The sequence below is a fragment of the Callithrix jacchus genome, chromosome 5 (genome assembly GCF_049354715.1).
Source record: "Callithrix jacchus isolate 240 chromosome 5, calJac240_pri, whole genome shotgun sequence".
In the NCBI taxonomy this organism is placed as follows: domain Eukaryota; kingdom Metazoa; phylum Chordata; class Mammalia; order Primates; family Cebidae; genus Callithrix; species Callithrix jacchus.
The window spans coordinates 142,876,985-142,891,381 of record NC_133506.1 but is presented as its reverse complement, the minus strand read 5'-3'; the positions used below and the strand labels follow the sequence as shown (position 1 = coordinate 142,891,381).

General features: G+C 37.5%; 1 protein-coding gene across 5 annotated transcripts in view; it reads left to right on the top strand.

The window, feature by feature from the left end:
• Positions 1 to 14,397, top strand: part of SACS (sacsin molecular chaperone) — a 102,530-nt gene that overhangs the window by 73,481 nt on the left and 14,652 nt on the right. For 3 of the 5 annotated variants that reach the window (XM_035302335.3, XM_035302336.3, XM_035302337.3), the window contains 4 exons: positions 919 to 1,065; positions 3,383 to 4,871; positions 5,510 to 5,601; positions 11,435 to 11,461. In XM_035302335.3, the coding sequence (XP_035158226.2) occupies positions 919 to 1,065; positions 3,383 to 4,871; positions 5,510 to 5,601; positions 11,435 to 11,461 (1,755 nt within the window). The remainder of the gene's footprint in view (positions 1 to 918; positions 1,066 to 3,382; positions 4,872 to 5,509; positions 5,602 to 11,434; positions 11,462 to 14,397) is intronic. The other 2 variants (XM_035302338.3, XM_035302340.3) reach the window with 1 other exon arrangement.

Below are 14,397 nucleotides of genomic sequence, written 5' to 3'. Positions count from 1 at the left end.
GTGCTGGATTACAGGCATGAGCCACCTTGCCTGTCTGATTTCTTTATTTTTTAAAATAAATTTTATTGTTTATATTTAAGGCATACAACATGTTATTTGATATGTGTGTGTGTGTATGGTAAAATGGTTCTGTATATATTGAAACAAATTAACATATCATCTCACATAGTTTCTTTAGATAGCAAGTCTTCATAATATATTCCTTTTCCTTTCTTTTTTTTTGAGACAGAATCTTGCTCTGTTGCCTAGGCTGGAGTATAGTAGTGCAACCCTGGCTCACTGAAGCCTCTACTTCCCGGGTTAAAGCAGTTCTCCTGCGAGTAGCTGAGATTACAGGTGCATGCTATGGTGCCTGGCTAATTTTTTTTATTTTTTAGTAGAGATGGGGTTTCACCATGTTGGTTAGGCTGGTCTCGAACTCCTGACGTCAGGTGATCTACATGCCTCAGCCTACCAGAGTGCTGGGATGCTGGGATTACAGGCATAAGCCACCGCATCCTGCCCATATTTTCATATATTTTATGAAATATATGAAATATTATATACTTATTTGGTAAATATTTTCCATTTACCAAAAAAAGATTTAGATATACTATTTAGAACAGATTTCACATAGAGTAGTAACTGACTGATTTTCTTGTTTGCCTTACGTTTTTGGGTAGCTGAGTAACTTTTAATTTTTCTTTTTTGGATTTTTGACCAACAATACTATATTTCTTCTGCTGCTAGTTTTTGCCTCAGTATGTGTCTTAAATTTTTTTGTAAAAACACTTAGAATTATAGTGTGGAATTCAGTGACTCTGTTCACTCCTCTCTATATTCCCTTTAAATAAGAGATTTTCTATAGAGGAACTTTTGAGATAGAATTGAACACTCTGGTGTCTTTCTGAATACCTGCCTGCGCATTTTCACACCTAGGGCCCGCTCTGTATGTGTACAACAACGCGGTTTTCACCCCAGAGGACTGGCATGGCATTCAAGAAATAGCAAGAAGCAGGAAAAAGGATGACCCTCTGAAGGTTGGAAGATTTGGAATTGGGTTTAATTCTGTCTATCATATAACAGGTAGAGTATTAGGCTTTTCAGTCTTGGTATTAGAAAATATTTTATCCTCCATTCTGTAATATATTTGGTTAATTTCAGAGGTGATACTCTTTAAATGACATCTTACCCAGATTCTTCTGTCAGTAGCAGGAGGTATGTCAATGAAATATCAGTGCATATTGAATTTTCTGAAATTATCATGGTAACTATACCAAAGATTTACTTTATCATGTGATGCCAAAAGTTAACATTGTTGTGATCTAGTGGAATCAGTGTAATATATTAAGTCATTTGATGTGAAATTTGAAATGTAGCTTTTGAACACAAAGTTTTTACTCTGAAAAATTTCAAAACTGTAGCTCTTTAAGAGTCAAATAAACTGAGTATCACAGATCTTCTTGTACATGTTTCTAAATATCAGAAGGTTAAAGAGGAAGGCATAATATCTAATGGTATTGATAACAAAGTGGAAATCTTTGAGATGGTTCTCGTATCTCTTATTTTCTTCTCTCATTCTACCCTTCTTAGACTTACAAGCATTCTAAAGATTACTTTGAAGTCATATTTTTAATATAGAAAGAATATGAGGTTTCTGGTTCCTAGTTATAATAGGAAATACTTAGGTATCTGTAAGAGTATATGGCTGTTGTAGAATGAAAGTTCTAGTACTTACTATAGTTTTGTGATAAAAATTTTTGTAATGGAATTAGTCCTTTTTGTTTAGTTTCAAACTGTGTCTTGCAAGAGAAGGAGAAATTGCACAGGTAGGGCTATCACTGTAGCCAAGATGACCATATACTTTATTACTCATACTGGGACATGTGTGAGAGTGAAAGAGGGTGTTGCTATTCTCTGACAACTGGCCTGAATTGGGACTGCCCTGGGCAAGCGGGAAGTAGGGTCATCCCAATTGCAGCCAAATTTTAGTAAGCCTGTTGCATTTATATTCATATGCATATATTCTATTAAATAATATTGACTGAATTATAAATCATATAATAAAATTAAATTCCTTATTAAAATATTATGACTATTATCTATGAATATCAGTACTCAGTGTGTCCACCTCTTTGCAAGTTATCCCTCAGGTCTGTGCCATGTAGTGGTTTGTAAATGTTGTGGGGCACAGATGTGAGTAGCAAAAGCTTGGAGGTTTAAGCAGGAACGCACTGTGACATGAGAGCCCAACTGATTGACCAGCACCTGCATCTCATGTGGTTTTGATTGCTAGTTTAGAATAAGCACACTTGTATGGAACATTAATGGAGGACTGTTCTCTAAACTGAGGATTTGAGAAGGTCATAGGTCATGCTTATATCTTGTCAGGAAGCCACCTGGCCTGATTTCATTCATGGGGGTATGACCCTGCGCATTGGGAGCAGGGGTGAGTGTTCCCTAGACCCCAGTGTTGATGGATTTAGCCATGTGGTTGGTGGACATGACATTTGCTAACTTAAGATACTCAGGAGCTAAGGAGTTGGTATTGGTGACAGCTGAAGCTGTGCTTGATGACCATAGGTATTAAAGATTCACTTCCCTGGAGCTGAATCTTGCAGGAAGCTGAAGTGCTAAGTTAGCTTATGAGGCAAACAAAATCACATCACCCTTGGGAGATTGTCACCTAAGCACACTGGGGAGGAATTTCTCTCATTACAGTGGGTCTCACACATCTGGTTTTTTTGCCAGTTTTGGAATACTACTCTGTCTTTGGTTGAGGAACAGGTGAAGCAGTTGGTATCAATTTAGAGGCTGTGTTATACAAAAGATGGGTATCTTTCAATACTGTAATTAGGCTCCATGTGGTAAGATGCTCCCAGCACAAGAAGCGAGGTAGAGGCAGAGAGGTTAAGACCACTGGAGGGAATGCACCTTATGAGCTTCAGGGCAGGTGCTCATTGAGCAACACAAAGGGCCGAGTTGCCTGTGTTTTACTACTCATTCTCTCTTTTCAGAGCCTATGCTGAATTTGTAAAGCTGAGCATAGGATGCAGCCCTGTTTTGTTGAATTGGGCTCACGTGGTGGGGGCTGAGTGTAGATATCCAAATACTCTCCCCATCTTTTGTGTAATGATTTTTGAAGATGTATCCTAGGTTTTCACAATAATCATGCAAAGTCTCTATGCCTGGCATTTGTTATTAGTTTGAATCAAAAGAAATCATTTTTCATTCCAAAGGTAAATTAAGTTTGTGTTTCGATAGATCTCTTTTGGAGTGATTTTATGGCTCATGCTTTTTCAAATGTCATCTTTTGATGGTAATTATACTTACTTATTATAATTGTTATCATAATTGTCCCTAAAATTTCAGAGTTGATCATGACTTAAATTTTTCTTTACAGATGTTCCTTGTATCTTTAGTGGTGACCAGATTGGGATGCTAGATCCTCATCAAACACTTTTTGGCCCACATGAATCAGGCCAATGTTGGAATCTCAAAGATGACAGCAAAGAAATTAGTGAACTTTCAGACCAGTTTGCACCATTTATTGGCATTTTTGGAAGCACCAAGGAAACGTTTATGAATGGCAATTTTCCAGGAACATTTTTCCGTTTCCCTCTTCGCCTACAACCTTCACAACTTAGTAGTAACCTCTACAATAAGCAGAAAGTTCTTGAGTTGTTTGAGTCTTTTAGGGCAGATGCTGACACAGTGCTGCTCTTTCTGAAAAGTGTACAGGATGTCTCCTTGTATGTCCGAGAGACTGATGGAACAGAGAAACTAGTGTTTAGAGTGACTTCAAGTGAGAGTAAGGCACTGAAACACGAGCGGCCAAATTCTATAAAGATTCTGGGCACTGCTATAAGTAACTATTGTAAAAAGACTCCAAACGATAACATCACCTGTGTAACATATCATGTAAATATCATTTTGGAAGAGGAGAGTAATAAGGATGCACAGAAAACATCTTGGTTGGTGTGCAACAGTGTGGGTGGGCGAGGGATTAGTAGTAAGCTTGACTCTTTAGCTGATGAACTGAAATTTGTCCCAATCATTGGAATAGCCATGCCTTTATCAAGCAGAGATGATGAAGCAAAAGGAGCAATGTCTAATTTCTCAGGAAAGGCATTTTGTTTTCTTCCTTTACCACCTGGTGAGGAAAGCAGAACGGGCCTCCCAGTTCACATCAGTGGGTTCTTTGGCCTGACTGACAACCGCAGGAGCATAAAATGGAAAGAGCTAGATCAGTGGAGAGACCCGGCAGCCTTATGGAATGAGTTTCTTGTCATGAATGTTGTCCCCAAAGCTTATGCTACTCTGATCTTAGATTCAATAAAACGTCTGGAGACAGAAAAGAGCTCTGATTTCCCTTTGTCAGTTGATGTTATCTATAAGCTTTGGCCTGAGGCGAGCAAAGTCAAGGTGCACTGGCAACCGGTGTTACAGCCTCTGTTCAGCGAGCTGTTGCAGAATGCAGTAATTTATTCAATTAGCCATGATTGGGTCAGGTTGGAGCAGGTATACTTCTCAGAACTTGATGAAAATTTGGAATACACAAAAACTGTGCTTAACTACCTCCAGAGCTCAGGGAAGCAGATTGCCAAGGTACCAGGGAATGTGGATGCTGCTGTTCAGCTCGTGGCTGCCTCTGGTGCAACAACTTTGAGGAAGGTGACACCTGCATGGGTGCGGCAGGTGCTACGGAAGTGTGCACACCTGGGCAGTGCTGAAGAAAAGCTTCACCTTCTAGAATTTGTGCTTTCTGACCAAGCCTACAGTGAGCTGCTTGGGTTGGAGCTGCTCCCTTTACAAAATGGCAGTTTTGTCCCCTTCTCCTCATCTGTATCAGACCAAGATGTCATTTATATTACCTCAGCAGAATATCCAAGGTAGGAGTCCCCCTTCTGACATTTCCTGTTCACTCTTAGGGTTTCCCTGCTCCTGCTCACTGTTAGAGTCCTTTATTGTGAAATTCAGTGGTTTTCTATGTTCATTTTGTAGTTAGGAGGACTTCCAGAAGTACATTGTTAAATACCAAAGGATACATTTAGTATTCTAAAGTGAAAAAGTATTCAGATGTTTATCACTTAATAAGTTATCTAAGCAGTTGTTTTTCTTGGAAATTTCAATAACAGAACACTGAAAACAGTGATTATAAAGTGCAGATAATAGCAAGGCCCAATTAGTCACTAATGAATTATTTTAATGACATTTAAATTAATGAAAAATAGTATATTAAGTAATTCTTTATAAATGAGGGTGTGCACTGGCATTTCAGAAATAAAATTTTACTGTAAGACATTTAAAATATTTCTGAATTTGGGTGGGGTACATGATGCCCTCATATTTTAAAGCAAAGTCTAGGTACTAATTTGGTCAAATATATTGTAATTTGATTTGATGTGTGCATTATAATTTATGTAAAACAAAATAGTTGGCTTAACTGACTTGAAAATATGTGATCGATTTTTTAAAATCTTGGAATTGTTGGAAGATTTTGATAATTGCTGTTCTTTTCCTGTTTTAGGTCCCTTTTCCCAAGTCTTGAAGGAAGATTTATTTTGGATAACCTGAAACCTCACCTTCTAGCTGCTTTAAAGGAAGCTGCCCAATCCCGAGGTATTATAGGTGTATAGTATTCTTTAAATAAACTTCTTTATAAAATAATAAGTTTTTATAAGTTTTCTGTTAATAGTTATTCATTTTATACCTATAAGTCAACAATTTCTTATGGTTCAACCTAATATACTTTTTGACTTTTAAGATGTTTCAGTTGCTAGAATGGCATCTAAGAGATCCTATCTAAAAGAATCCAAAGGTGATAAGCATATTTAAAAATCTCTCCTGTCATGGTGATGGTATAGTCAACGTCTTGTACCTGCATGGTGCTTTACAGTTTTCCCAGTGCTTTCCCATTTCTTTTTTTGTTTGAGCCTCCCATCATAACTTATAGCTCATTTGGTAATGACAGTGATATTAAATTTCACAGAGAGGAGAGAAGGGTTAAGATCAAGGTTGCCAGCCAAGTGCCAGGTCTTCCACTTGCCCTGTCCTTGGTTTGTTTCTGACACTGCTGCCCCTCCATGGTTTTATGTGGTTTTGATACTGGGTTTGCATTAGACTTGATCAGCTTCTGGGAAGTGTGAACAAATCCAATTAAGTCTGTAACAGGGGCAGGAAAGGGGTCTTGTGGGGGATCTTAAGAAAGTGATGGGTGTCTGCTAGGTGTCCTTTCTTTTAGGAAAAGACAGTAATTTTGGGAAAACAATCACCATGGTTCTAATTTTGATACTATCTTTCCACTTCTGCAAGCATCCTTTCCCTTGTGAAGCTGTTGCCTGAGCTTTTTCTAAGTGAGATGTTGACCTGAGAAGTTCTAGATCTGCTGTTCACACTGTCAGGCATACTCTGTGATGTGTCTTTTATGGAATGTACTTTCTTCTTGTCAAAGATAATAGCTTAGGGAAGGTTGCTAATCATTGTATATCTTTGTTCATTAAAATATAAGTGAAATGAATTGGAACGGGAGAGGCAAGTTAGATCAGAGTTTAATTGAGACTAAAATAAAATGAATATGTAAATGTTTCCCAGCAGGCATTTGTAACTATGAGTTGGTAACTGTGAGGCTGATTTTTCAAACATCTAAGTTACTCATTTAATTGTAATTGTCATCTTCAAAACAGCCTTTTGGGGAATCTAAACTTTCATTCCTATAACCCTGTCAATTTTTGCTCCAAAGTTTGGAACTCCTTTTTTTTTTTTAAATGTTGTGTTATATTTTTGTTTAAAAATTTTGTGTTGAAATATACGTACAGAACAGTGCATATATCATAAATGTAGGCTTAGTGAAATTATGCCATCTGAACATACCCATGTAAGATGCGATTTGGGTGGACACAACCAAATCATATCACTAGCCTTTAAACTTTTTTAAACCAGTCATGTGGGTGATGATTACCTGTCTCCTGGCTATCTTCTCAATTATTTTGATCTGTATTCCAGACAAAAATTAGTTTTTGATATAACGTTATTGCCATTAATGGTTTTAATGTTTTGATAGCATGATGATATAGGGACTTAGGGGGAACCAGTAAGTGCCACCTTGCTTTCCTTTCCTGAGTTCTGAGTCAGTGAAGACATAAGCAGAGGAATTGAGCAGATGGATGTCAGAAGCCACCACTCTCACTGATTATTGTGATATTGGAGATTGTGGCAATGGCAGGCATGGGACTTCTGTTGACTCCCAGACCAGAATGAAATGGATTAGCTCACCAATCTAGTCACAGACAGCCCTGGAAAGCCACAAACTTCTTTCAGAGGTCCTGCTCCTACTAAGCATCAGTCCCTTTGAGTCTTGCTGAGCATGTGCAGCTGCTTTTTCTCAACTTAACAGTCAGCTAAGTCATCTTGCTTTCTGGTGGTATAGGGCCTATTGGGGGAATTAGTGAGTACAGGAGAAGAAAGGCAGAATATTATATTTATGGAGCCTCCTTCATATATAGGGTAGGGAACATCACAAACGTGTTAACAACATTTGATATTTTTTGCTCTACATATAATTATTCCATTGCTTTGCTGACACAGAGAACTATGGACTTCCGTTTACTAGTAATCAGTAAACACTGATTGGCCTGTCTTGAAAGTACTACTGCATGAAATAGAAACATGATACGTTTTTTCTGCAATGGGAACTTTTCCTCTAATTCTATAGCTCAAACAAAATCTGTCACATTATTAAATAATTTTACCTTTTCCTTGTATTACATTTAAAATCATTAGCTAAATACTGAGCTACTGCTTGTACTTGTAGTGTTTACTGCTACTGTCTCTTTCTTTAGCAATTAAACATGTTTCACTATATTCCATTTCAGGGAAAACAAAACAGACCTCAACCTTGATTTTATTTCTTGTATTCTATCATAGTCCAGCCTCCAGAAGGAGTTGTTTAATTGTCTATACTTCCTCATTATTCATTGTCACTGCAAACAGACTTTTGCTTCCACTGTCATTCCACTAAAATAGTCTGGCTGATGTCACTAGTTAATGATTTTTCTGTTATTCAGTCCAGTGGACTTTTCTGTTTCTTTTACCTGATCTCCCAGAAGCTTAGTGTTCTTTTTGAAGCCCTTAGCCATGATGATACCATTCCTTTTTGGCATCCACTGATTTTGCCTGCTTTTCAGAATTAATTGTGAATCTCTGTTCCTCACTTTACTCCCTAAATATGGGGGCTCCTTCCTCAGCTCTTTTACTTTGTTTCTTTCTTTGAATACATTCATCCACACTCATGAATGGGTTAGTAACCTCCATATCTTCAGTTGCCACCCCAGTCTTCAGGTAGTGTAGTAGAGGTTCAAAACCTGGATTTTGTAGTTGCACAAATCTGGGCTCAAACCTTACTCCTCTATTGTGTGACTTGGAACAAATTTTCTACCCTCTCTAAGCCTCTGTTTCCTCATCAGTAACATGGTAATACATTAATATCCTTCTAAGGGTATAGTTGAGGTCCTCAGGATTTGATTACATAAAATTCAGGATTGCTTCACTACAAGGATAATGAAATAAGGGTTGAGTGGAAGATGGGAATGATCACAACTTACCAGTTGAGTTGTTTTCAAGTTTGTGTTACTGCACTAGGTCAGGTTATTGAAAGCTTTATTGTAATATTTGACTCATAGCAGGCAGCATGCTGAAGATCAAATGATGAATACATAATACATATAGTTTAACACAACATCCGGCACTTAATAAATACTGACAAATGGTAGATATTATTAGCATTTTGTACTTGGAATTCCATTAGTATTTCAAAATCACCATTTCAAAACTTTAGTCTTTATCCTCTCCCCAAATCTATTTCTCATTTTGAGTGATCCCAATGAAAATAGCACTACCGTTCACAAGATTGCTCAAGAATGAATCCCTAAATTTTCTTCTTCGTTCCCCACAGCCTCCAGGATCTGTTGACTGAATTGTCTGTGCCAGTCCTTTGGTCTTACTCCACTGCTTATTACAGGTCCCCTAATTTCTCGTAACGTTGTTACTGCACTCTTGCAGTTGATGTCCCTGCCTCCAGTGCTTGGGTTTCATCTGATTATGTCACCCTCTTGCTGCAGGTTTTCCAGTGGACACTGATTCTATCAGTAGAAATCTAGCTCTGCCAGCATGAACTAGAGGACTTTCCATGATTGTGAACTCCATGATTGTGGAGTGCTGTCTCACTAGCCTTAGTGCATGCAAGCACCCTCTTTTGTTCTGATTATACAAACACTTGTAGGTTGATGAACGTGAGTCCTCCCTGAATTTCATGAGAGCAGAGAGACCTGTCAGATTTGTCACCACCATCTGGCCCAGTGCCTACTTCAATATAGGTGCTCAGTACTTTTTTTTTCCTGTATGAAAATTTTCTTATAGCTGCACTTTTGTACATGGTGTTCCTTTTGCTTAGAATGCTTTCTTTCCATCCTCTACTTTGTCCAGCTAACATTTATTCATCATTTAGTACTGAGCTCATGTGTCACCTGCTGGCATCTTTCTTTGATATCTAGCCCTGTGCCTTATCCCTGCCCTGCAGTCTGAGGTGGATGCCTCTCTTTTGCTCCTGGAACCCAGTACATAGTCCATTTGATCCTCTTTGCTTTATGAGAATCATATTTTTACTGTGCTAGACTGCGACATCCTTGAGAGCAGGGGAAGTCTTTATTTTTATATTTCCAAGGTCTGGCTGAGAGCCTGCTTGCCAAGTTTGACTGGACAGATTGATGCTTCATCTGCTAGGCTGGGTGGGGACCACATGGAGGAGATGGGGTGCAGAGGCCAAAAGGCAAATCTTGTTTTTGTGTCTGTGAGTTAATAGTTCCTTTTCAAATCAGTGTCTTCTGTAATCTTGTTTGTTCTTTACAACCATGAGATAATAGAGCCTATATCTCCATTTGAGAGATGGAGACATTGAAGCTCAAAGAAATTGAAGGATTTAAATGACTTGCTTGAGTTGCAGAGTTGAAGCTATGATTTTTGTTTTTTTAATTTCCACGTCTGAATTATTTCTGTATTAAATTGCTTAACTAAATGGATGGATATCAGAAATTGGAGCATAGTTAGAAGAGCAGGTAAATGGGTTTTGGATGAAGAAAAAAGAAACAAGAACAGTTTATTTAGTAGTACAGATGCCTAATAATTGGTACCAAGGACTTATTTATAATTTAAAAATTTTTCATATTTATTAGATGAGACCAAAATCCATAACATTTCCTATGAGGCAGTTCATTAGCTGGCTCCATTTTCTGGGTATTGTGAAGATGCCTGGTACATGGAAGGTTCTATAGATGTTTGCTATTTTTCATCTCCTTCTCTAGCTCCACGCTTTCTCCTGTTTGGAGAATAGCATGTTCTGCCCTTCCCTCAGGCATGATACCTGTGGCTTCCTTGCCAACTCCTCCATCTCACTACCTCTGCTCATCTTTCATTCAGCCCATGTGTACTTCCATGCTCTGGTCTCCACAGCACACACACACCAGTACCTGTTTAGGTATTTGTAATAATTTATGTGATACTTGCCTTCTCCATTAGACTATAGGGCCAAGTCTGGGACCATGTCTAGTTGTCCATTTCTAGACTCTCATGCTCAACCAGTATTGCCTAACTAATGAGGTGCCTGTTGCTAAGGTGATTAGAATGATATTGAGATTAGAAGAGCTTCAGTTTCTTTGGTTAGACCCTTGCTGTTTATCTTAGCTACCACTTTAGCCTAAGGGACCCAAATACACAGACATCTCAAAGCTATAGCAGTCCACTTGATTAAATGTTTCTTGCTTCATTCAAACAAAGGAGGGATAGATGTGGAAATAGATGATAAAATCTCTTTTTCTTTATTATAAAGTTAGAATTAATGTACACTCACTTTGTATAGGTACTCCAAAACTTTTTTTTAATTTAAAGATGGGGTTTTACCATGTTGGTCAAGCTGATCTTGAACTCCCGACCTCAGGTGATCGCCTGCCTTGGCCTCCAAAGTGCTTGGATTACAGGCGTGAGCCACTACGCCCGGCCTCCAAAATGTTTTAAAAATCAGGTTTTTTAATCTAGAATACTGAAGGTGATGGTAGCCTGTGCAAAAAGCTCACTGGTAGCTTGCCAAATGACGTTATACAGATATAATGTAATTTGTGCATATGAAATATGTGCATATTCCATAACCCTTTCTTTGCTTTCTTTCTGAACCAACACTCCTGACTCTTATGTACTTTGATTTAGTTTGCACTGAAATATGGCTTTAAATCTTAGATGTGTATTCTGCTATGTTTGGAGTTTTGTTTTTGGCTTTTCTTTTACCTAAGGATGTGTAAAGATTCTACAGACAGCAGTATCTTAAGATACAGAATAATTTCTGTAACCATTGCGAAAATTGTGACAATTCTGACCTTTTCTAAGAATGGATTTAATTGTATTCTAGCACAACAACTTCTCTGGGGATATTCAGGTAGGATAACTGTATGTTGTGTTCATTTGAAGCCTGATGTTTTTGTTCATTTGGTCCTTTGAATTCTGTTTTTGCATTTACCAAAGTAGCTAGAAATTATGTCAACAAATTTTTTTTGCTGGTAGTAATGACTATAATATTAAAGGAGAGAGGAAACCATACTAACACAGACTTTTGTTACTACAATTGCCACAGTAAAACCATATTTAAATGACTTGGAAACATTCACTTCATAGAACATTTAGGCTCTAATAAAAGAATGGTGTGGGAATCTGTATTTTAAGCTGTGGTATTTAATAGGACTTGTGATAGTAAATGCACCTCTATTATATGATGCACACAAATATTCTGATTAAAAAACATAGAGGGAAGTAGAGTTTGGGACCTATGACTGTGAAGTTAGACAGCCACAGCCTTTCTGTTTTGGAGTCTGGCTCAGTGTGCTGCAGTTGGTGATAGCAGAGACCCCCTGTCCTGGGTGTGCTGAGGAAGGGAAGGTGGCCAGCCTAGCTCTCACTGGGGAGAGTCGGCTGATTGTTCTTACAGTGCCTCGTGTGTCATTTTACTGATTGCCTTTTTTTAAAATAAATTTTAAAAATTTCACTCAACTAGTGGTATTATTTTCCACAAGTTCATGTTTTATTTGGAAAGTTATAGGAAACTAAGTCATTATTATAGTGATAATTCATATAAAAATTTTTGGCTCCTAGCTTATATTAAAAGTGGTTTATCATTCGTAGTTCTTATTACTATATTTTTCTTAAAGTGTTGTCAATGTATCTTACATGTTTTAAGGTGTAGTCAAATCAAAGAGGAAAACAAAATCTTGATGTAAGTAGGCTATGTAATTAACACTTACTCTGGGGCTGTCTGGTTACATCAACGAGTCTCTAAGACGAAAGCGAGGAAGTTGGTGGCAGAGTGTCAGTGATGATTTTTTTAGGAAGGAAAGCTAGGAAGTTGGTGGCAGAGAGTCAGTGACGATTTTTTTAGGAAGAAATGTGGTCACTGGGGCTAATGTTGAACCACCCTGGTTTGCAGGACATTTCTGCTGGGACCTGGTGTCTGCAGTGCCACTGCTAGGCTGGAGGTGGAGTGAGTCTGACCTGGCAGGAAGGTTGCCCTTTCTTCACTTCCTTTTTTCGTTGGGTTGTTTCATTTCTTTTTTTCTATTTTCTCTTCATTTCTTTGAAGATTGACTGATCTACAGTACACCATTTAATTGAACCTTGACTGTTTTACATGTGTGTTTACAAAGAGATTTGCATCTCTATACATAGTGGAGCACTGTTAGAACTCATCAGCTACCCAGGCTGCCATTGCCACTCTCTGTACAAGAGAAAAGTATAAAAAACTGTCGCTGTGCTTAGAGCCTTTGATGGATTGTTTTTGTAGCCAGCTGGAGACTGGAGGAGTCTGGTTGAATGCAGTAAACTCCCAGTTAATTAAAGCATTCAGGACTGAGATTTCTTGGTTAAGTAAATTTTTAAGTAGACTATATATATATATATATTTCCATCTGTGCTGAAATTCATTCTCAAAGTTAGCACTGAACATAAACATAAACAATAAAAAAGTTTAGCCTCTGAGTTGTGATTCATTATGTTGATGTTATTATTTTGAACATATGAGGGATTGAACTGATAATAGTGAAGCAAAAGCTACTCTTGGAAGAGTTCCTTCTAAGTTGCATTTGGTAATTATTTAAACCTTTCTGCCTCTTGGAATAATTTCAGTACTGTAGCTAACCTCTCTGTTGACAGTGCTGATATTTCTTAAGGTTACAAAAACTATTCATTTATTAAACTGCTACAGAAATTATTTTGCTGATCCTATTAGAGGTGCTTTACAATTTCTATGGCTTTCTAGCCTAGGGCATGGAGACTTATTTCTGTGTTGACATTTATAACTAAAAAGCTAAATGTCTTAAATACAAAGTGAATAGAATTCAGGACTTCAGATTGAACTGACTTAATGTATGTAGACTAGTGTCTTACTACATTTTCTCTCTCCTTTATTTTCTTTCATATTTTTTTCAGTTGAGCATGACTGATGTGTTAGTTGCATGCTATTGTGGGGTGTGTGTGTGTGTGTGTCTGTGTGTTTTGTTGGCATTTAATTTATACATTAAATCAGATAATTTTCCTGAAGGTAGGTGTATGTTTTATAAATTGCCAAATTTCCTGCAAGGATATTGGGTAAAATTATCTGTGGAATGCATGTCATGTGGTAATTATTAACATAGAACACAAAGCAGTGCATATTTTTTTGTTTTCTGAGTGTTTTGAATTTTAATTTCTGACACTTTTTTTTTTTGTATCTCTAGTATTATATCCTTGCCTTGTGATTTGGATATTCCATTATAGTTAAATTCAATTCAGTGAACATTTTTAAAGAACAATGTTGTAAAATTATATTTTAATGGAACTTACATGTCACATAGGCTATACTAGTCTGCTGACAAGATTTTGTAATTTCTTATATATTACTACTTGAATTATCCCAAATCACACAATGTAGAAACTGAAAAATATTCTGAATTTGGGTATTGACACCTTCCTAAAGTTGCAAAAGTGTGCCCTTGCTTAAATTTCTATGGCAGTAATTTTTAAATGCCTTATTGTTACATGAAAGGCAATTTCTTGGTAGAAGATAAAATCATCTTTTTGATATGTAAACCTCTGAAATAAGGGTATGCTTTCTTAGATAAAAAAATAACAATACACAAAAGTTTCCAGGGCCTAAGGTGGGATTCCTTTTATAATATTTTCCAAAGTTGCTTTTTTTTTTAATTGAGACGGAGTTTCGCTCTTGTTACCCAGGCTGGAGTGCAATGGCGTGATCTTGGCTCACCACAACCTCCGCCTGCTGGGTTCAGGCAATTCTCCTGCCTCAGCCTCCTGAGTAGCTGGGATTACAGGCACGCACCACCATGC